At 35.7% G+C, this 24,535-nt stretch overlaps 1 protein-coding gene across 1 annotated transcript in view; it reads right to left on the bottom strand.

Moving 5' to 3' along the window:
* DPP10 (dipeptidyl-peptidase 10 (non-functional)) overlaps window positions 1–22,233 on the bottom strand; it is a gene marked incomplete at its 5' end in the record, with an annotated part of 153,367 nt that extends 131,134 nt beyond the window's left edge. Inside the window, 2 exons of the mRNA XM_009708873.1 lie at window positions 11,344–11,418; window positions 22,139–22,233. Of these exons, the coding sequence (XP_009707175.1) occupies window positions 11,344–11,418; window positions 22,139–22,233 (170 nt within the window). The remainder of the gene's footprint in view (window positions 1–11,343; window positions 11,419–22,138) is intronic.
* Between the last annotated feature and the right edge of the window lie 2,302 nt (window positions 22,234–24,535).

Raw genomic sequence — 24,535 nt, 5'->3', positions numbered from 1 at the left:
CCCCAGGAGACAGCACAGAGACAAGGAATTATCATAGGAAACTGAGATTCAGATGCGCTCAGCACAGAGTATTGGTTACTTATTTCTCTACTCTACAAGTCTGGCCAGAGCTGGTGAAGACCAGGGAGGGATGCAAAGGCCCTGTTCATCTTCTAATTACTCCTTGATCATAAATCCCAATGAGAGAACAGCTGATGTGAGTAGGAGCAGTACCAATCCAATTCCAACCCTCCATCAGGGAGAAGGAGAAACGGAATAAACTTGCTCTCACTCCCCTATGCAGCTTCTTAAACACATTAACAGCATGTTCACATACATGTCAACACAAACAATGAAGGGTCTTAAAAGAAACCATGGACCGATTAAGTTAATGGTCACAAGAACTTGAATCAATTCTTGTCTTGGCATCCACAAAAGCAGCTGAAGGTCACATTCAGGAAGCTTTCCACTGGAGGAAAACGTAGTTTTAAAATACCTTTAAGATAATGACATTGAAGACAGCAATTAGAACCAGTACAAGCTGACAGTGCATCAGGGCCAAGTGAATTGCACCCAAAATCCTACAGAAAATAACGATGATGATAGTGAGCTGTCAAAAGTTACTGCCATGGCTGTTCCTAAAGACAGGGAACACCATGGGAAACAAGATGACTAATGTTCACAAAGGTGCAAACAGCCTACAGACCTAAAGGTTGACTTACAGGACAGATGAGCCTCTGAAAATATTGATAAATCTATGCTCTACAAGATCCCGCTGAAAATCCTAGCAGCACACTGTGCCTTATTCATTGTCCACCTGGCTGATGCTGTCACACTATGGAGATGACTTTATTACATTTGTGTGATAGACAAGAGCTGATCCAAAACTCCGTTTTAAAGTCAATGGAAAAGTTCCACTGACTTTAATGGCATTTTCATCAAGTTCAGAAGTGATAAGCAGTTGAGGTGTCTGCTAGATAAAGGTTACTACTTAAATATAAAGTTAATGATACTGCCTGCACAGTGAAAGATTGTGGAAGAAAATTAACTTCTGATGTGTTTGCACTGGTTCTGTGAAATGTGACAAGCAGCTTTGGAGCTCCCACAGCACAGAACACCCTCCAGTTTCAAGATCATTTTTGTACAGGCATTTGGGAAGAGCAAATATTCTCTATCGGACAGCTTTTAAACATGTTTGCTCATGTTCTAGACCATTTGCCATCGCTACAAGTGTCCTTACAACAGGTACTGACACTTGAACTTGTCTTTGGAGTGACTAATTGTTTCCAAAAAGGTGCCAGGATTTTAAGAGTTCAACCTACTTGATATTTTTCTGCCTACTACCTACTTGGTATTTTATGAAAACAAGCAAACAAAAAAGCCAACAACCCCCCACTCAAGCAGCTTGAGTGAATGCACAATACAAAAAGTCTTTCTTTCAGGACTAAAAACGTTTATTAAGAATGTTAGTTACACTTTCAGTTTATGCATTAGATTCTTCTGACCAGGAACGTGCAATTTGGAATGAAAAAGCAGTTGCAAGTCTTACTCGCTGCTGTGATTTTTTTAAGTCATAGATTTTTTTCCAACTTGTCTATTTTAAGTAAAATTTAATTATTATTCAATGTGTGCTGCTGATAGAGACAGAATTATGCAGAATAACTGAAAAGAGATTTATTTTTCCCCCTCCTCCTACATTTTAGAATAATTGGTTTCCAGATCTAGCCAGCCTGTTTGACTATTTAATCATAAAAAGAAGAAATTGTGAACCTCCAGTCAGAGCTTAGTTTTTTTCCTCCATCTGATTTTCCCCATTTTGCAGAGCACAAACATTTCAGAACTTCTTCCAACCAAATCTGATTGCTGCAGTGAGACTTGTCTGTTCATGTACCTGGAGAGGCAGAGGATGAGATTTCTCATATACACAAAGGTACAGAAAAATTTGGAGATTAAGAATCGAAGTAAACATAAAAGGGAAGGATGAATAAAACTATTGAGAATGGTTTAAGGAATATTTATGTATTATTTGGCACTTTCAAAACTGGACATTTGGGTAGACTTTTGACATTGGTTTTCTCTTTTGGGAACTGTTCCAAAAAATAAAGTGTTGGGTGTTTTTTCAGCTTCCCCCCAAGGTGGGGGGAAGTATTCCACCTTCTCAAGGTGGAATATTGCTAACGTGATAATACTGACTCACAGACTCAGCCAGGCTGAAAGGATCTTAGGAAGTTACCAGTCCAACTTCCTGCACAAAGCAGGATCAACACTGAATCCAGATCAGCTGGCCCAGCACTTGGTCCAGCTGGGTGCTGAAAGTGCACAGCCTCTCTGAGCAAAGCTTAATTATGCTTGATTGCATTTAACAAATGAAATAACATATGATGTTATGGGGTTTACATGCATATGATGTTATGGGGTTTAGATTTCAAGATAGCATCACTGACAGACTTCAGACAACAGATGTATGACAACACTGACAAAACTAGAGAAGTATTAACTTTTTTGGTTTGTATATGCTTCTACTTTGTCCATGTTGTTATTGAAATTCTAGGTTATTTTAAAATAATTATTTCAATCTATATTCCTTTAAATATATGCATATATTTTTATATATGTATATTTAAATACATCCTATATATATTTAAAATGTGAAAAACAGCAAGGCTCTTCTACATAGAGATTTGGTTTAGCTTTTCTAAAGATATTTAAAAAAAACCCCTAGTATCTCTGCTATTAATGTGAATTCAACCACATGCTAGCACATCAAACAATATTGTAGAATAACTCAGCCTCTTAATTTCTCTTCTAAAAATTATTTTTAATAAAGACAAAATATTTCAAAAGATGAAAACTTTGGGCTTCTACACTGTGCTTAGAGCATTCCATTTCATATATTAAATGTATTTGAAAAGATTTTTTTAGCAAATGTTGTTGCGTTTAGAAAAAAAAATAAATCCAGAAACTCACTAAGTAATCCCTAGTTTGTAAATCTAATTCATAACACTGCAGCCAAAGAAAGATTCCTTTTGGTATAAAATTCATGACCACTAACAACATAGACTAGTTTGCCTGTAAGACTAAAATTCTGAATGTGTGATCAATTACTATTTTAAGATTAAGTGACCATTTGGGATTATATTCATCAATACTAATGGTATCTTATTTAAAAGTTTAATGAGAAAGCTATAATGCATATCATATTTCTCAGTAAGATACATTATTATTGAATTTCAGATAGAGGATATTATGAAAAATGAAATAAAAGCAAAAAACCACCATTGTTTAAAATAGATTTTCTAAGTGTATTGAACACATGAACTGGACTGTACGCATTTGTTAAGAGGGCTATTCTTTATGTAATTCAATCTTGTTTATTTTCAGTACATACAGAAAGAGTATGCCTTTAAGTTAGCTCTGAAATGAGTCATTATGCCGATATCTACATCATAAAAAACACACATGGCATTCTCACTAAAATGTTTTAACATAATGGGTCAGTCAGATCCATGAAGTGATTTTGCTCCTCAGAAGTCATTTGTTCACTGTATTCAAAGATGTGAGCCAGCTCTTGTATTTGAGAAATCAATAAGTGTAGCAGTTGAACTAACAATGATTCATGCTCAGGGTAAAACCTGTCAAAACTGAGATCTGTAAAATATTCTTTTAGTCCATATTCTTTTGGTAGAAAGGAAGGGAATTATTATTTCCTGGGAGCATGGAACAAAGAACTTTTAAAAACAGATGGGTGTATCAGTTGACTCTAGTTGCTTGTGGTAAACTCTGGCAGATCTTAATCCAAATTAAAGCTCAGCTTTTCCAGCCTCTAACAGTTACTAATCGTCTCCAATTAGGACTCCTAACAGTCCTTGCCCTGTTATTTATTCAGGCTGTCCTTGTTTTGTTGTTTTGCTTTGTTTGTTTGGGTTTTTTTTTTAATAAAAAAGCCCTTATTTTTCCATTCAGCATTGCTGAGGAAGACTTATTCTCACAGATATTTGATAAAATGTCACTAGTACCTCATCTTGTAAAAAAATACATACATTACAATATAATTTTAAAACTAGCTTTCAATTGTAGGCTATTTCTGGTAACATCATTGGTACACACAATAGATTGTAGCAAGAGATAAGCGGAATTTGAAAAAAATTTCACCTTTTAAACACAGTGCTTTTTCTCTATGGGCTGTGATAGACAAACCCTTCACTTACAATGGATATTTCAGGGATATTTCTGCATACTACCAATGCACAGAAGAGAAATAGGGAGGATGTGATAGGGTTGTCAGTTTCACAGCAGAAGCTAGAACTTATGCTGTATAAAATAGACTGTTCATAGATTAAGGGAACTGCTGACTTAAACAGTGTAATATTGCCTATTTATATAACATTAGTACACAGGGATTCCAGACCCCATGGATTATTATGTAATGTATGAACATGACCACTTGAAAATCACAGTTATGTTAAGACTGAGTTTCTAACTGCTGGATCTGGGAAACTCTGCTGGATGCTACCTAAGTCTTCCTGAAATAATAATATTCCTACTTGATAAGAATGACAGTATTATTGAAAATAAATACTTTTTCTGTCAATAAACATTTTGTTTGAAAAGTTAAATGCTCTAGAATCCATTTTTACTGAACAATAGCAAAGCACAATGTTCTTTTTTCAATACCATCTTTGAATAAGAAGTTGAAAACACAAATTCTGATTTTTCAACTCTGGCAATTCTAAATAAGAAAAGAGATCCATCTTCTACCTAAATTAGAATTATTTATTTCATTTACTTACAAAATTTCAGGTTGAAGAGCAGTCCTGTAAGTATAAATGGAACAGAGACTGTTATCTGAAAAGCAACACCACCTTATCTCACGTGGTTTCCTATGAAAAGTGGAAGATGACCTATTTTTAACTGTTACACAAGACTGAACCTGTACATATGAATCAACACGTCAGTTGATGAAATCAAGCACTTTCTAGAAGAAATTAAAAAAAACTCTTCTGAAAAATAGGTAAGTGGATGTATATGGACATGTATGTGACATGATAGCTTTCATATTAGATTCAAAAAAAACAGGGGAAGCATCCAAATAGTACCCTTGTTTCCCTACCTTTTTAGTTCAGAATTTTTTTAAAAGGAAGCAATTATGACAGTTCACCCTCTGTTCTGCAGGTGATCATAGTAATGCCCTGGCAGACAGCAGCCCCATCATCCCATCGAAAATATGCTAATAATGTAAATATAATAATGCATTTATAAAGAGAAATAATGCAAAAGAAATGCAGATGCTCCAGGTATAACTCTGCTACTTCTAATACGTAGTAAGCTAGTAAGCTATCTGATGAATTGAATGCAAGTAACTTGCAGGACTGCAATTCAACATGGATGAAATGTGAAAAGGCTGTTTATCAGACAAATACTAAACAAATATCAGTGCCCATGATTCTCAGCATAAAATACACTCTATTTTCCTCATCTTCTGTTTATGGGAACTGGTGGTAATTATATTTTGCCATGTAATTTAGACAAAACCCTAGACAGAAGTAGGGTTAATTTATGATAGCACATAGTGTCATCAAATTCATTTTGCCAGATTTTACTACAAAGCACATCATCTCCTCAGGCAAAGAGCTTGTCTTTTTATATCTTTAAAATGCCTTGCATATCTGTGGAGCTATATAAAATAAAGTCAAATATATGTAATAGATGAATAGTATGCCAAGATCACCTACAGCGTAGCTATTATGTTAACAAATGCTAATCTATCCAGCTAAAACTTCAACTCAAAGTAAAACAACAGCTTTTAAAAGAAGAAAATTTGAGCAGCCTACTTCCATGAAATGCTCAATATCTGACCTTTTAAACACCTAATCTTGTCATATCTAAGAGAGGAATAAAATATATCACAAAAATATTTGCAAGAAATAACTTCAAATTTTGGGGGTGAACCTCACTTAAAATTCCCTTCTTATTTTTTTCACACTGCTCTAAACCTGATAAAAATTGGTCTTTCATGTTCTTGACAAGAGATAAAGATGAATGGGAAAGTCATGTCTGGATCAGACTTTTATTTATGATCTCGTAAGTTCAGAAGTATGCACATGCATGATTTGCTTCTGGACTCATCTCAAAATGAGCAAATGAAAGATGAAAGATCACCCTGAGGACTTAAAGAAATACACATGAAAAGCAGGTTTATCTAAAGAAGCATGCATTTCTGGAGGAAGAAGTTGATAGTATGAATTTTATATCAGATCTTTACTTCAGAGACAGCACTACATAAAATATTGTTGTCCAGATCATTGCTGGTTTAAGAAGTGTTTTGTTATTCTTTTGTACAGAATAATCTTGTTGAGAAAATATTGTCTCCATGTGGTAGAAGACAGATTTCATTTCATCTTTGTTGTGTATGTTTCCAACCATTAGCTGGTACTCCTGACAATGCTCTTCAAAGTCACACTTTCATAAGGACGTTATAAACTATCTTGTTGAAAATACCTGCACACATTAACACCAACCAGTGTCTTGATTAAAAGTAAGACATAATGCAAGGTAATTTCTTTATCCTTTAATTTTTGCAGAAAAAAATCCAATAATTCATTTCACTGACCAGGAAGATTACTGACAATTGAACATTTAGTTCCCATCTAATTGGTAGAAAGATAATCTCCTAATGCAGAACAGATAATCATAATTTAAGACTCCATTGAGTTTTTCCCCTTATGGATTCTTCTAATCTGCAGACAAACTCCTGAAGATCCTTTCAGTGCACTCAAGTAAGACAGTATCAGAGGCCATCTCTGAAAGCTTGATGAGCGTGTCACTTGTTGCCGTTCACCCTCCATTCACTGTAGACTGTGGTCAGTACTCCTTATTATTATCCTCTAAAAATAGATATTACAACAGCAAAATAATGACAAGCATCAGCACACAGCGGACAAGCTACTTCTCCCTCTTCGGGTTTCTCTGCTTCAGACACTGTGTTGGGCTCTCGTCTTCAATACGTTAAACTACAAGTACGCAGAAACACTTTTGAAATATTTTTCATTCCTACCGAATGAGTGATGTTTGGATCTGAAGCTATTCCTCTCCTACCTTTCTGAAGAGGATTGGATTATTCTTCATTGTGGTCTTACTATAAAAAAATATTTAAAACTATTCTCACAGTGCTTTAAGCTAAATACATTACTTTATTAAAATTCTCTAGCTAAAAAACTTAGTTTGAAGCCCTAATTCAGGAATACATGTCCTTTTTTAGAAGTATAAGCATCTATACATTCTCTAAACTAGAGCTGAACTTTAATACGTTTTTTAAGCACATTTCTGAACCAAGAGCTAAAAAAACCTGCACATAATTCATCTCGCATTGAAAGCGGAAAATAATGCATTAGTAATAGTAAAGAGAATAATGTAGGAAAGTACCTGAAAGGCGGTATTCAAAACGGATCTGAACACAGGGAGAAGGAAGGGCAATTTGCAGGAAAAAAACAAAGTCACAAGGAAGGTATTATTAAATAAAGTGAGGGAAAAAAGGGGACTCACAAAGAAAAAGAGGAACTGATCTCATTTACTTCTTCATTTGCTCTTCCATGGCATATTATAGCAAGAGCATGGGGAGAACATGCCTATGATGTCTGAGCAAAATACCCACTAATATCCAGCATAAAGCTTATTTTCATTTCACGTGGGCTCCAGGAACAACTCAGAAGGTATAATCTTCTGCTGAGGGACAGCAAAGTTCCTCAATGGTAAAAGAATTTCTTAGGACCTCAGTGCTCACTGCACTGCAAATTGCAAATTTACTGCCCCATTCTTTACCATTAATGCAAGAACATAGTGTCTGATTTCCATTTTCTAATCAAAACTATAAATCAGGTTTTGGTAGTTGTGAATAACACCACCAGCAGAGTGAGAAAAATTTTAAATGTCATTTTAACACAATCCTTATTAAAAGCAATAGTGAAATAACCTTTCGTCTGGAAATCTCAACTGCCTTAGATGCTCTGCCTCTCACAGCATTACATCCTTTGCTCACACCTTGACAATCTTCAAAGGAAAAATCAAAAAGATACGGCATTGCAAAACTGTCCCCTCTCTGCATACAATACATTCAATGGTTTCCCTGCTGCTGTGTTCACACTGTCCCAGAAGAATCAGGATGGCAGGAATTTCAGCAAGAACGTATGTGTTCATTTCTCAAATTAGTTCCTACTTAAAGATCTGTTGCCTTGCAAAATGAGACTTTTTCAATAATACTGACCAAATTACGGTCAAGCGACAGAAAGAAAGTCTGAACTACACACAGTCAATCCATGCAAGTTTTGGCAAAGTCAAAAAACCTGGAGAACTGATGAAAGCATTTCAGAAGTGTGGAGAACTATGGAGTACTGCAGCAAAGAACACACAGAAAGTACCTCTAAAATTGCCACAGCCTTCCATTAAAGAACAAAAAGCCAGACAGCCACAGTGTTTATGCCAGTAATACTGGCTTACATTCTCTGACTTGCTATGATATAGATGGAGAGAATCCTTATGTCCAGAAATCAATTTACACTACTTTGAATTCCCTAGCAAAGGCATTTTCTTCCATATGAATTTTACAGAGCTATACCAAAAGAGGTGCTATGCCACATGAAATGGTTTTGTGTCTTCTATTAAGTGTGATTTAAACGATTCATTCAATTATTACTTTTGTATTCAAAGATGGCTTATTTTCATGCAGATTTATGTTCTGTTATGCATAGAGGACATTCTTAATTGTGCTGAAACAACTGCAAATTTAATTAAAGTTTGCCATTCCAAGCATAAAATAGATTAAAGAAAATGCTGACAACAGAAAAATAAATATTCAACTATGTAACTCAACATTTATTTTTAATCCAAACATCAAAATAACCTTGTTTCTAATTACAATTTCATGACAAAATGTCTTGAAGAAACATTTTTCTCTTTTTCTCCAATCTGTTCAGCTGAAACACACTAGCTTATTTATAAAACTGTTGATTAATAAATCTGTTCCAGCTGTATTACTGTATGTTACAAAGAACACAGATTAATGTATGTAAACAACCATTATAATTCTAAAAACCCGAAGTCTTGACAGTCTGCAGAAGCAGAAATCCCATCAAATACATTACAGTGCAATTATACACCTAAATCTTCACAAAGAAGGAAAAATAAGGAGCAAACACAGGTAGTAAAGTCCAAAGGTCTGTGGCAATTTATAGCAGATGGTAAGATCACCTAAATGCTTACAAGAAGTTACTTGCAGTTCCTTGAACTGGATATTATTAAAGACTCAACTGTGTGTTGTAACATATGATAATAAGCAAATCCTCAGTTTCGTAAAAAATCACATTCAAATGAGATATGAAGAAAGAATCTGGCCTGATTTTACTGAAACTGATTTGGAAATCTCCAATGAAGTTATGCCATTTAATATTAATTTTATAGGCAATAAATTTAATAATTCATAGTTGATGGAAGGAGTAAAGTAGACAGGTGGATTTCCTGTCATTCAGACCCAGTAAGTTTGGCTCTGACTGAGGGAAAAAAAAATAAATAATGAGAAGGTCCAAGAAGAACAAACACTAACCGAATCCTTTATGTTATTTGGAAGCATTAGTTACACAGAAATAAAGAGGCTTTCCAAGGTATTGCACACGTTTCCCCAACAGATTTTGAGAAAACAGAATTGCCTCACCAGCCTAACAAATATCTCAAGAATCAGAAAATTTGGAGGAAGAAAAGCTTTTTACTGCATATTCACTATAATATTTTTTTGTAACTTCTGAAAGAATTGGTTTACACTCTTTTTAGTTACATTCCCTTCCACCCTAAGCAACAGATTCTTCTCGGGAGGTAAGAGATTTCAATGGCATTATTATTATTTACATCTGACTGACACCATCCAGCTATTAACCAATTTTAGCACCGTCACCACCACTTCTAGATAATGCAACAATCACAGTATGTTTCTGGTTTGAAAGCCATGAGCCCAGCTGGAGCACTCGAGAGTAAGCATCACATCCAGGACTACCACCACAATTGCTTGCCAAACCCTGTTCATTTCTCATTTTAATTACTTCTTGTCAATATACTCGAGCAAAGGAAACTGCTAGATGCCAACTGTAAATGCTGCAAACCTCATCGCTCTAAGTAACTACTAGCAACTGGACTGTAAAAGGAAGGAAAAGGGTTTTTTTGCAACAAAACCAAGAATGAAATATGGAAAGAGAGTTCTACGGCAAAGTGATATATTCAGCATGCATTGAGAGCAATTTGCATGTCAATGGACCATCTTTACAGTGGGGCAGGGATTCATCCCTGTTGTTACGACATTTAGACATCATAAAGTGTGACGGATACTTTCATGTTTTCCTTATTTTTATATATCAGCTATATATGCTAAGAAAATATCAAACAAAACCCATCCAAAATGAAAATTTCAAGAGATCAAATGAGGAAATTAAGTCAGTATGAGGGATACTAAACTCTTTCACACAATAAGAAGCAATCAAGAAGGAAAACAGCAAGGAACAAGTATTTTTCAAACACGAATCAAACTGGAACCCTTCACAACAAAAACAGTGAACCAAACAGCAGCTCTTTCCTAGTTTATTTATACATGCCTATTGTACAGAGAGATTGATCCAGAATCCAGTAGAATTGCTAGAAGAAAACCCTACTTGGATCTAGTACCAAGTAAACGAATCATTTTACATCAACACCTTTAGAATAGTTCAGATCAGCTTTCAGCACATTTTCCAGTTTGCAGACATAATTATTAAAGCTGCAAGTATACAGATCAACATAGCAATGTTACCAGGAGGCCAGAAAGATTTGTATACTGTCCTGGAAACGAATATTTTCTTGTTTTAAGAATTCCAATCCACAACACACATTAATTGTATTATCAGTTACCAACACAAAACACTTAAGTAGACTACCATATTGTAGTATAACGTGATAAACAATAGTAATCTTTTCTCATTTCTGAACATTGACTTCTGATATTAAGGTCACAGGTATTTGTAAATTTTACTATTCCAAAACAAAGCCCACCAAACAACACAAACTTACTTGAATAATCACTGAGTCTATCAATCCAGAACTATTCTGTAATGAAGAACCTTTCCTATTTTAATAGCACTTTTTATACAAACACCAATATGCACAGAGAAAATTCAAAAAAACATTTTCATTTTTGTTTGTTCAAAGATTTACTTTAGAAAACTCTATATGGTACTATTGATTGAAATTCTTTTTGACAACATAATAGCCTACAAAATCTCTAAATACTATGAGAAACAAAGAATACACTGCATTATATAGTCCAAGAGACTATATGAATAATCAGCTTACCTGTTTAACATCATATGCAAGAAGAACAAATCTTAAGTCTGGTGAAACAGAGTATCTTGATGCTTTGAATGTTACCTAAAATGAAGTAACGATAAAAGTGAGTTTGCAGTAACAAGGATCATTTTTTCCAAGTTTTCTTACAGTTAATTTAAGAACTTCCCATTCATAAAAGAGATCTGGTTTAGAACACCTATGTAATTTTCACAAAAGGAGGATTCAAATAATTCTTAGTCTTATTTGCTGGTATCAGTACAATGGCAACAGATGAATCTGGCTTCAACACTAAATACCAATTAAGAAGCTGATGAGTTTTTTATCATGATTGCAAGCACTAAGCTCAAGCATAACAACGATAACCAATTCATTTACAGAGAATGAAGACACTTTGGTTGGTGTGTACTTCAGGAATAATTATATGGGAGATTCATCACTAGGTTAGGCTTAAAGATAACATACAAGAAAAAGAATAGGTCTGCACTATGTCTCTATTACTTTTCTTTTAACACCACACACATAAATATTTTGCAAGACAACTTGCACTAAAGAAAAACTCTTTCTTACAAGAAAGAAAATGCTTAGTGGAGAGCAAAGTGAAACATAAGGTAATATTATAAAACTAATATTGCTTTACATCTATCCAAGACTACATGACACCAAATTGAATTCAGGACTGTAACTTAATCAAGGGGTAATGTTGATGTCAGAAAGAATTTAATACATCTAATGTATGAGGAAGATAAGAATGTGCTTTAAAAATAATTTTAACTCAATCTAAAGACATTTATTTTCAGAATGAAAGGAAAAGGGAGAGGTGGAAAATGAAGATAAGAATAGAAAAAATAACAGAACCATAAAGGTATAAGATGAAAGAAAATAAGCAAATAGCTATGCAGAGCAAGATCTGATCACTATTCAAAGGAAGGCTTTCCCTTATTTTACTTCTTAAGTATCCTGTTCTGCTTAGCCTAATCTCACTGCTAAACTAATGAATTCAACAGGGGTTTAAGGTGCACAAACCAGAAGTTATGAACTAATACACTTGGAGCAGTTAAGGAGTTAGTCATAAAAAAAAAAAAAAGGCAAAAGCTAATCTTCCAATAAACTAAGATGCCATGTTTTGATATAGAGATTAAACTCAGGTTCCTAGGTAACATAATTAGAATCAAGCTATCCAAAGAAATCAAAGAGAAAAAATTAGTTTTGAAGATAAACTGTGTATTAGTTTGATGCAAGAGTATGACGGTATCAAAAGTTAGAAGATAAATCTTCAGCCTTGAGGAAAGAAGAGAAAAAAAAAAAACCTAAAAGCATCCTTTTGTATCTACAAAGCATTCAGAACAGATTTCTACTGTGCTCAAATTAGCTTTTATGAGTTAACCGTCTTTAAGCAAAGACTACATTAAGCTATGAGTAACATTCCCTTTTTTTGGCACACCACTGAAAACATTTTTAGATGTGAAATTTCTTTGCTTTCTAGCAGTTTATTAATTATTGTCCCACTACCTCAGTCTTCAGCAATATATAACCCAGGCAGCTTTCCAAATTCTTTCTCAAGGAGTGCAGTGCTTACCATTTCATGCATTTAGTAAGAATCTTCAGTCATTGATTATGCCACCACAAAAGTAATGATGCACTTAATGCAAACACCTGAGTAGCTCAGCTGCAAACTATTGGCAATTTGAGGCAACACCAGCAAGAGCTACTCACATATTCTATCTCCAAGTATAGAGTCCTGTAGATTTGGGATTTAAAATCATTTGAATCCTACTGAAGATGACCTCGTTCATTCAGCCTGCACTTGCCTGCAAAGTTCTGTTTGTCTCTGGAAATGCCTCAGACACTTGGTGTATGTGTAATGCCAATAAGCTATAATCTCTTGATTGCACATAATGGTTTTGGCAAAATAGTTTTCTTTTTGTTGGTATAATGGCATTATTCTTGTTAAAAGGAGCATAAAGCTGTTTCGTACTTTTTAATGTTTCACTTAAGAAACAAGAAAATAAAAATTAGACAAGCAGAAATCATGTGTTCATTGCCAAATCTGACAGCAAAGCTGATTTTTTTATATTATCATAAAAACATAATTAGCCCATTTTTTAAAGTTGGATTTATAAGCAAGCCTTTAAGGAAATATATGGTCAATTCTAATAGAATTTCAGAGAGATTTAAGTGACTTAAAGTCACTTGAAGTAATTTAAGTTTCCTTAGAGTTCTGTTTTGTGTTTTTTTCAGCAATAAATTCAGAAACTGTCTACTTGTATGCACAGAAGAAGACCTTCTAGATTAACAACAGGAAAAAAATAATAATCACCTAACTCATTCCTCCTGCCTAACATGGCAAATAAGCTCACAATCTGAGTTCACTGAAACAAAAGACAGATTTCGTTTTTTCACCATAAACGCCTAAAGTATTTCATCAACCAACAGATGCCTGATTTCATGACTGAGGAGATAAGATCAGCTGGTGATGGGCTTAAAAGAAAGTTTCGGTCCCTGCTGTAGGAGGTGAGATGTATGCCACTTCAGCCCTTGGGAGACTGTCTATTGGGACATTCACTACAGGGATTAGATATATTTATTCATTAAAAAGAAGTTTGTGAAGACTCTGACCCTAAGGGTTTGTTCTCTTCTCAGGAGGACATATTTTTGAATTCTAAAGAAAGTGTTGGAAAAGTATCATATTGGAAACATTGCAAATTAAAAAACCTCTAGTGTCTTGTTATCAAAAATCTGGAGGATGCTTGTTCCACTATCATGTCTGCATATCTGCAACTTTTCAAGCTTCTTGCTTTATCAGGAGCTATTTAGCCTTCATTCAGGAAGACAGACCTAAATGCTGCCCCTTATGACTATGCCTCTATGGTTTAGCTGTGTTTGATCTTTAAGAAATGTAGCTCTGGACAAATAGACTCTGAAACAGGGAGAAATATAGCTGGCTAATTAGGCGCGGTCCCTGGATGCCGAATCAGGGTTAGTTTCCCTCTGCATCACTGCACAGTATCTGCTAGTTAGCAGACTGGGGGTAATTCCCCACAGTGCACTCCATATATATCCTTATCCCCTTTCCAAACCACAACAGAGGAAAGGCTGAAGAGAAGGAAAAAGGGGAGGTAATTTCCTTACGTCTCTAATATTTGTCAGTTCTATCTAGCCACATCAAGACTTAAAATCCCTACAAAAACCATCAGCTGTATACTGCTAGGAAAAACTTTGACTAGATAAATTGCTGAAATCCCTAAACTAGTTAGATTTCACACTGTTGCATAATTCTGAGCCAAAAAAAGTTTTTTAAACACCTGTACAGTGTCTTCCCTTCTTAATTCACAAATCTGTCATCTGTTTTTCCTATATTGCTGAATTTGACATCATTTTACTTTTTCAGACATGAAAGAATAATCCTATATCTGATCTTGCATTCCTCACCCAACCAAAACCCCCACTGACTATATAATTAGGTCTAATCATATTAAACATTGCATTTCTAGGTTTCTTTGGAATACCTCATGTGACAAAGAGTTTTAATTCTTCTCCTGAAAGTGATGCATGATGTGACGATACCATGGACAAACAATGACTGCTAGTCTCACTGTCACCATAGATTCCAAGGGTAAAAGCCAAATGGAGGCAAAAGGACATAGTGCATTTAAACAGTCTTTTGTCCTTCAGCTTCCCAGCTTCCTTCTCTCATCCACATTCCAAACACGTCTTGCTAAACATAGTTTTGCATGGAAAGAAAAAAAGATGAGAATAGTTTGAGACAGTAAGAATGGAAGCAAAAGTGATTCTGCAACAAATAAATATAAGGGACAACCCCCTCCCCCTGAAACAATTGGCTTTTCTTCCACCTTTCCATATGGATGATTAAAATGGAAAACAAAATTCCGATGAACAATATATTCTCAAGTTTGATTTCCAATGTCTATATTTTGTATTGATGAATTTTTTCTTTCATTTTGCATTTCATGTGTGTTTTGCTGTTAACAGAAATGCCTGTTATGATTGTGTTTAAGAGAAGTTTTAGGCCGGGTTTAGGTTCTGCATCCTCAGCAAGGGCCCCTTAGTATCAGTTCTCTTTTATTTCTTCTGTTTTCTTAGAGCCTGGTTCTCAGTTATTGATGTACTGGCTATTCCCTTCATCTTTGCTCGTCATTCTTTCACCTACTATAAAATGTTGGGTTTGCTATTTTTTTGAATCTTAAGTACTGTAACATCAGTGCCCTGTTCATAGTCTTTCAAAAGTATGCTATAGAGCAGACAGATGGAAGTTACCTATAATATAGTCTAGTTCACAGCTGTAAGAATGTATCCTTAACATCTGTCAACATTTTATAGTACTCTTTTTTCATAGTTTCAGTTGGATGGTTTTAAGTGAAATAATATATCACAGTTACAACCGATTAGAGGAAATTTTCACTTTTGTGGAGTTTACTTTGTTGTTGTTGTTGGGTTTTTTTCCTTTAGTTTTACGCCTCCGTCTGGTTCACTTTCTTGCAATTCTACCACTTTTCCCAGAAACTTACATCTTCCACACTCCTATTATTATCCTTCTCTAATTATTGTTTAGTGCTCACTTTACACACATTTAGGCTTTAAAAATTTTTGTTACTCACCCAGGATAAAGTATTTCAAGACCTCCAGAATGTTACTTTAAAACATGGTGGCAATACCACTACTTAGGAAATTATACATCTCTCTGTATCACATACCTATACCTGTGTCAGAATTTTAACTTAATGGTATAACTGAACATCAGCGTATGAGAGTTCATTAGCATTCACAGGTATTCAGCGCAGCTTACCAGACAGGCATTGACCAAAAAATCAATGCTTAAGAGGAATCAGATGGGACAGAATTATACTAGCTGCAAAATGAGAAGGCATTTGGCATCTAGCAGTTTCCTCAGGTGGTACCAGCAATCAAGGGAACAATGGCATTTTCCTTCCATTACCACTGCTGCGACTGAAAGACGATGGACCATGGGGAGGTTAGAGGAGAGAGCAGCTTGCAGAAAAGCAAGCCTCATAGCAGTAAAAACAGGGGACCTCTGAGAAGAGAGTCAGGTTGTAATTAGGAAAATGTATGATAATTAGAATGTTGAAAAATTTGAATTTCCAAGGTTACATTTCTTAATGCACTATTTCTTGTGTAACCTGAGCATTTGATCTAGATCCAAAAATGTTGCAATTCTATGTGTTATAACTGTTAATGCTTAGGTTTCCTACCCAGTGTAAAAGATAAATGTGCCTTAAAAAATTATCTAAGCTGAACTCTACCCTATGGATGGGGGCCATCCTGGATGGGTGGTTCTCAAAAATACAAACCAAATTCCCCAAACCCATGTGCAACTCTTCATGTAGTCCCAAGATATTTTCCCACACGAGGAGGTGATTGTAGGACATAAAAAAGACATGAACAGACCTGTGCATCACAGGAGCCTCGCACCATTGCCTCCCTAGTAGAAAATAACCTCTAACCAGTAAATCACAAAATTTTCTCCCTCTCGTTCCCCACCTTTGACATAGTTAACCCTTAACTATTTTCTATATCAAGGAATGATCTCATCAGGACTATTATTTAGAGAGGTCCCACACAGAGCTACCCTAACCTGACAGTTTGAAGTACTGTCCCCTGCATTTTGTATGTTGAAACCTCCTTCACTTGGACAAAAACCAATGGCCACCACCAAATCACAGTGACTGCAAACCCCTCCATCTGTCAGGCTTTCCCGTCTCTATGCACAGTGGTGTACTGCAACAATAAACCCTAACTCACAAAAACCCCTCTACTGAAATGGTTTTGCTGAGGGGGTTATTTAACATTTAGAAGAGCATGGGAGAACAGAGATAATATTACAATGTTCATAACCACCTATTTACAACATGTGTGGGTAATTAAAATGTCCAATGTTGCAACAATTACTAATATTTATGTGGTTATATAATGTTTAATGTATTTACCATTATTCACCCCTTCATTAATCTCTTACGCGAGGCTCTTAAAATATAAGCATGTAAACTACTCTTGTAATTAAATCTACATTAATCAACAAAGGGAGTACAATTGCATTAAGATGCTGCACTGAGTTTCCCATCAAAAGAGGAACAGGGTGTGGTGGTGGGGAACACAAAACAAAAAAAAAAAAATAAAAAAGAAGAGAACTGTCAACAAGAAGGACTGTTTATGAACAACGCTCTGTAAAACACCACAAAACAGTCCCTGCCAAAAGCTCTGCTCGGACTAAAACTCTCATTCTCTGCTTTTGGCTGCAAGGCTTCCACAGGGTTTTCACAGCTGGGCTGCCACAGCCTAATCATGATTCATGAGCCAAGACTACTCCTGCTCCGCTCACCCTTTTGACGCCATCCCCTAATTAGCAGGCAGCAAGAAATAATCCTTCTTTCTCCATCCTTATGTAAAAGATGGTCCACAGTAATATGCCAATACAACATACTCTGGGGTATAATTCCGGCAAGCCCCTGGAAACAGGTTTGCAACTCAGTAATATTTGTTTGCTATGCACCAGGATGCAGTTTCCCCTTGAGCTTGAAAAGAGGTGTGGAAAGGCATGGAAATCAAGGGAGAGAGCAAGTCAGGAACTGCTGGGTTTTAAAAGAGTCCAAAGCATACAGATTGGGGGAAGCTGTTGTAAATACAAGACCGTATTCTAGAATTTCCAAACTGAAAACAATTATACTTGGGTCATCAGGCATTGCAAACAAATCAATAGCCTCTTATTTGATGATTCAAAATATATCCCATCATCTACACTCAAAAGGCTTAAGGAGTCACACTAGATTAATTTCTGACTCAGGATCCTGGACTGAGTGTTTGTTAGGCTGTATGCAAGGCATGCGAATAATTTTGCGTACATCCACAACAAAAGCAGTGGAACTGAGGGCTAACAAGTAAGTCTTACCACTTTCATAATTATTGCAGCTTTTTTTAAGAGGGAGAAATGAAGTCAAAATTTCTAAAGTTTTCTTTCAGAGGATTCAACACATTTAGGAAGTACCTTAACAGAACACACGGTCCCTACACACATTTTCTCTCGTCTCTGTGTTTGCTTTTTTCATTTTGGTTTGGGCTTAAGGATTGTAAAACACACTACCGAGGCTAAGCTAGAAGCATCATAAGGGACCAGATGGACAACCTCCCCTGAGCAAAAGAATCCATGTGGTCCTCCATGCTCTCCTCTCCAGCTTAGCCAGATCTTGCGGCTGGGTTGTGTGTGAACCAGTAACCTGCTCTTAGTGACTTTATGTAATAGTTGATGGCAAAAGGAACAAATAAAGTGTTTGTTAAACACTGAAATTACTTAGATATATGTGGCATAATGTTACTTATTTTGGAATTCTAATGTGTAATAAAGTATTGCTAAATGCTGAAAAACTGGTAGGCATGTCACTTTTGACCATGGTGATAAGCACCTCAGATAGATGATAGAGAACATATTGTAATCACGTATTGAGGCAACATCGCAAACATCAGGATGCCACACAGTGATTAATGTCTAGGGCTTTTTTTGGCTCCATTTAATAGAAGACTTGCCCAGCCTCCAGCTGTTAACATTTATATGCCGCTGGCTTGGAATATTAACTGTTTATTAGACAGCTTAAACAGGATGCACTACACTAATACACTCAGAGGACAAATACGTATTAGAAAATGTCTTTAAATTATGACATCCAGAGATGCTAATAGATATTCTCTGTGCTTTACAAGCTACTCTTTTTACTTATCTCGCCCATAATATTGCTTTGCTGATAGCTGAATTATACAAAGGCCAGATTGTTTTAGTAACAGATTGATTATAGAAAAGGATTTCATTTTAAAAGGACAAATGAAGTGCAGTAATTTTTTCTACTTCTGAATAAAGCCTAATGAAACCCAAAAAAACATACTTTAATTGAGGAACTTTGGATAGATGCTTTCCTATGAAAGAGAAATGAGCATCTTAGAATGACAAAATACTAGCCTTTATTCTTTCCAGTTGCATGACTATTTTTAAAGGTATATTTAAAGTTTGAGGGTTTTTTTAATCTTTTACACATGTAACATATATGTTTTTAAAAAAACTGCCATCTGCCTTTTTGCTGATACACACACACAGTAAGCATAGCAGCTCTTCAGTAGGGTTATCTGACTTTTAGACAAGAAGGATAAAAGAAATGGACTTTGCACAAAAATGGCAGTCTCTGAGATGCAAAAGAAGAGCCAGTGATCTGTACACAGTGGAAGACTGCTCCAGGGGATTAGTAAGGAGGAAAAAAGAAAATCTCTTCTGAGCTACTGGTTCAAATACAGCCCAATCAGTAGTGACAAAGAGTTATTACTAGCCCCTTGCCTCTGCGCTCTGCCCTTATCATGGCAGTTCAATTTTGAATGGACAATTATCAACATTACGAAGAAAAATCTGTCACTTCTGCAGGCTGCTTGAGCAGAGAGGCAAATAGGAGAGGGAACGTAGATTGAAAGCAGACTAATAACTCCCATCGAAAGGTGACTCTTCCATGACTAAAACTCTTTGATAGGGAAGAATGAGGGAACTTGCATTGCCACTGCCTATGTTGGATCTGTGCTGTATTTTTTATTAATACGTCTCTGCAGAGTCATTAAACCAGCACCACTCTAATTATGCACCAGTGATTAAGCAGATGTGACACTGAGCGAGGAAAATGTTTGATTAACGATCCAGGTGTCTAACTTTGGAAGAGTACATTTAGCAGTGTGAATTTGGGGACAGTGGATCTTAGAAGAAGAACAGGACAGCTTTTGATTTTAGCTGTACAGTCTGCCTTGGTAATGTTATGATCTCCTGTTAGGATCGCTGGCCACCTTGTCAACAGACAACTCAGCACTGCAACTTTTCCCATTGCTCTCTGCCAAACACACACCAACAAACTCACTGAGTCTTCTGCTCTGTTTTCAGCTTTTTTTACTGTTTTTTTTCTGGTTTTTTTACTTCCATACGAATAATCATTGCTGGAATTCCCTTTGTTTACCTTTAACACTCTCAGCTTTTGAGTCTATAAAGAGAGTGGATTTGCAGGAAAAAACACACTTACATTTTCATTTGTCTCTGTTCCATACATAATTGTTAAATGGTTGCTTGAATATTATCCATTTTGGATCAGTTTCCCACATTTCTAATGAAGAGTAGATACTTAGTGTCTACAGCTCTCTCAGTCTGCATGACTTAAGGATAAATCAGTTCCATAAAAAGCCCAGAGAAGAGCAACTTTGTGAAAAGAGGCGATGCTCGCAATGTGAAGCAGCCTGTCCATACTGATCCATCATTACTTGGCAAGAATGGTTTAGCATAACGGCCTGAATAGCTTGTCATGCTGGCATTACACTTGACATCACATGAGCCAAATACTTGCAGCCAAAAGTGTATGAATTAATCTGTGTGGAAACTCAAGTCTTGTCATTAAAGTCAAGTTTTATAGCCAGGGATTCCCAAGTAGCTGCTTGCATTTGAGTTATACACTAGTAATACATAGGCCTGACAGAGTTAATCCTCTACTTAGCCAGGCAAGCGCTCACATGCACATACACAGGTAAGAGGGAAAATGCTTCTACGATATTTAATGGTTTGTATTTATACAAATTCACCTTTTCACCCACTTTTCATTTTGTCTGCCAGCCTTTTTTGGGCTAAGAGGTACCCTGAGGCACATCCCAGCATATGGAAGGTGCAGCTTACAGAAAGGAAGCCTCACACACACCCCCTATTAAAATACAATACTCTCCTCCCTTCTCATTCATCTTTACAGTGACCTAGGAAGTCAGTGTCAAGTTCTTTCTCCTGAACTTCTACTCTCCCCCTTCTAGTTCGAGGAGTTAGAAGAAAAGGTCACCAGGGGCTTTATGCCTTGAAAGGAGGAATCTGTATCAGCAAAGGCCAGGAACAGACCAGGAATAAAATCAGCCTTTGCCAAAGACCACTGATGAAAATGAATCATCCTTTTGGGTCTGCAGGTGTGAAAGATTTTACTAAATTAAAAATACAGGGATTAACAATAACAGCCAGTGGTCTGTACGGAGTATTTATGAGGAAAGATTGACAAGCCATGCATTTATGCTGCAAAACACTGATAAACAAGAATTACAGGGTAGGATATAAGTAATATCACTGAAAATAACAGCACCAAGCAAAGTAAAAGAAAATGTAGACTAAGGCATTAAAGCATTTCTCCGCAATTTACTGCTAGTCAGAAACTTACGCAAACCACTCATGTAAATACTATTTACATGGTCAAGAGGAATAATTCCCAATCATCTAGTTTGCCATTTAAGCACAGAGGAACAAGTAAACCAGAGATTAACAGCACCAGGAAATACATTTTTTCTTTGCATATTTAATTGCTTAAAGGAAAATCTCCATATGATTTTTGTACACTTTTCCCCTTTTCTAAAAGTGAAAAGCTCTCAACATTTTGAGTAGCATTCCCTCATTTTATAAAATCTCTTATTATAATAGACATCAGGTAGATTCACCAGCACATATACCAGGCATGATCCTTCAAATGAACAAAGCATGGACTACATCCAACAATATACCCTCCAATATCTTGGTTATTTACATGTAGGTTGAATAAAACAACAAATAACTTCAGTCAGAAATCGTGCACTGATAGAGGAATGGACTATACTTTCCATTTACATATCATCTAGTCTAGGTTATAAACATATTTTCTGTAACCTTTAAATATTATACTCTCTCACTCCTGTTGCAGGAAAAAATATTAGCAGACTTCTACTAAGAAATAAGTAAATCATATATAGTACTTACAAAAGTTGTATTTTCCAATAATAATGTAGTTGTATTTGTTTCTACATTCAGCTCAACAACATGTCCATTCCTATTTTTATACACCACTGCTGTATCTGCAACAACAAACGCATTAACAGTTAGCAAACACATTCAGTATTTAATACAACATCTGCAGAGAAAAACACCATATTAAAGCCATTAGAAAATCTTTATTACAATACGATCACAAGATTGAGAGAAGAATTGCACTCATAATACCTAGGTTTTTTGATTTGCCTCATGAGCTTCAAATATACCAGTTTCTGCCCTATAGCATGTTCACCTCACTCAAAAATATTATTTCATTTAAATGAAAACATTTTCTGTGGCAAAAACATATTCAATGGGATTGCTGTGAATGAAGTGACATCTTGAATGTAAATCCGCTCTCACCTAGATGTCACTGTCACTCCAACACTTTAAGGTCCAACCATATTCACTACAAAAAGGGCCATATATCAAAGTAAAGTTTTGCAAAGAAAAAAGCTTTGGCTGGAATTCATGTATCTCCTTAGAAGTGATTCTAACAAAACTTCCGTAGTATTCTGTATCTCTACTAACTGCATTGACAAATACATGTACTATGTCTTAAGACAGTCCATGTCCTGTGTGATTAGCACTGGGCCACAGAATACCAGATCATCACATAAGCTGAATGTTAGCAAGGGAGGGTTAAAGCTAAATAGGTTCATTTGTAGAACATTTAAAACACTGTGGGATGACCTGTCATAATTTTTTCCTTCTACCACTTACTTGATTTATAAGTTTCCATAAGAAAAATGATCAAATACACCTGAACTAAAGAATAAAAAATTACAAAATTAATTGTGGCTCCTGTGAAAAATGTTTTGTATCTGTTTGTACCAATATCTCCAAAAGTACCAAGAAACACAGTAACTATATAAGCCTTGATTTAAAAAAAAAAATCAGTTCCAAATTTCCCACTATTTCTAGTAAGAGATTTAATAGATTGAGTGCTGATGCTTTCATGTTATTTAAAACCCATGTAAGAGATTTATATTTAATCAAATGAAACTATTTTGTTATAAAAATGTAGAATGCATAAGGAAAGTTCTAAATTAAGCCTAAAGGAAACACAAAAGAACTTTACTAATCCTCAGTAACGTCTGAGAAATTCATTACAGATCCCTGAATTTTATGAAGTGGGAACTAAACATGACTGGATATGCTATCATAAAAAATACGCTTTGCTTATTCAGAAAAATGTAGCTGTATTTTAATTGACCCCACAGAAACTCTAGATATACAGCATTAGTGAATGTCCTTTGGTATGTTCTGTAAAATTAATGAAGCCTCATTTGAAGAGCTTACCAAGCTATTTTAGGATCATGGCTGGGAAGGGGGGTGGGATTGATGGAGTTTAGGACAGTATTATCAGAGCTGTTTAGGAAGGAAAATTAGATTGTGAAGTGTGGAATTAATAGTAACTTCTTATAAAGAAAAATATTTCAAATGTTCATTTTGAATAAAAAGAAATAACACTTTGTAGAAAGTTATTTTGGTTTCAGACTACTGGCTGCTACAGAACATCAAAGTTTTTGCAGCTTCTTTTAGGGTTTTTGCATGTAATCTTTTAGGTACCCCAGCACTGAAAATCTCCAAGGATGTTGTACCATGGTACTAAGCAATATTATAGAAAAAAAAAATGTTGTCTGGCCAAAGAGCTGTCCCCAATTATGAGTAAACAGTAATGTGAGAAATGGCACATACAACCCAGAGACATTGAACAGCTGTCAACAACTAGCCGTGCTCATTCCCCCTGTTTGAACAGGGCTCCGAACAATGCATTTTTGGTCCATAGGTGAGACTAATATGCTACCCGAATCCCAACAATAGTATCAGAATGTAACTCCTTCTCAGTTACCTACTTTTCTACATGCCACGTACATTTGGCCAATAGGATTTATAGCATCATGCCTCATTAACTAATCCAACCAAGAACATTTCACCCAAATAAAGAACTTTCCCTTAAAATCGCTAACAGGACCATGAGTAAAATACACAGTCCTAGGGCTCTTCTTGCAAGTCATACATATGGTGTGAAACAGCATTTGGAATACCAAATACTGTCAATGACATAAATTAAAGCCTTTGTTCTCAAGTTAGGAGAAGATTTATTCAAATGATCAGAATCAAAACTGAGCATCAGACCTCTTCGAAAGGCAGACTTTACTGGACAGTAATTATATCTCTCACTGAACTTGGCCTTTCATCTCCATATCGGATTCAGTAGTTAACTCCTGAACTGCACAAATTAAATGAACACTTGCAAAATGTATGGAGATTCTGACATAAAAGATTACATCAAAATACTATGCAAGTATTGAGCATAAATAAAGCCTTCAAAAGTAATCA

Source organism: Cariama cristata, unplaced genomic scaffold (assembly GCF_000690535.1).
Source record: "Cariama cristata isolate BGI_N322 unplaced genomic scaffold, ASM69053v1 scaffold4121, whole genome shotgun sequence".
Lineage (NCBI taxonomy): Eukaryota > Metazoa > Chordata > Aves > Cariamiformes > Cariamidae > Cariama > Cariama cristata.
This window is presented reverse-complemented; position numbering and strand designations above follow the sequence as displayed.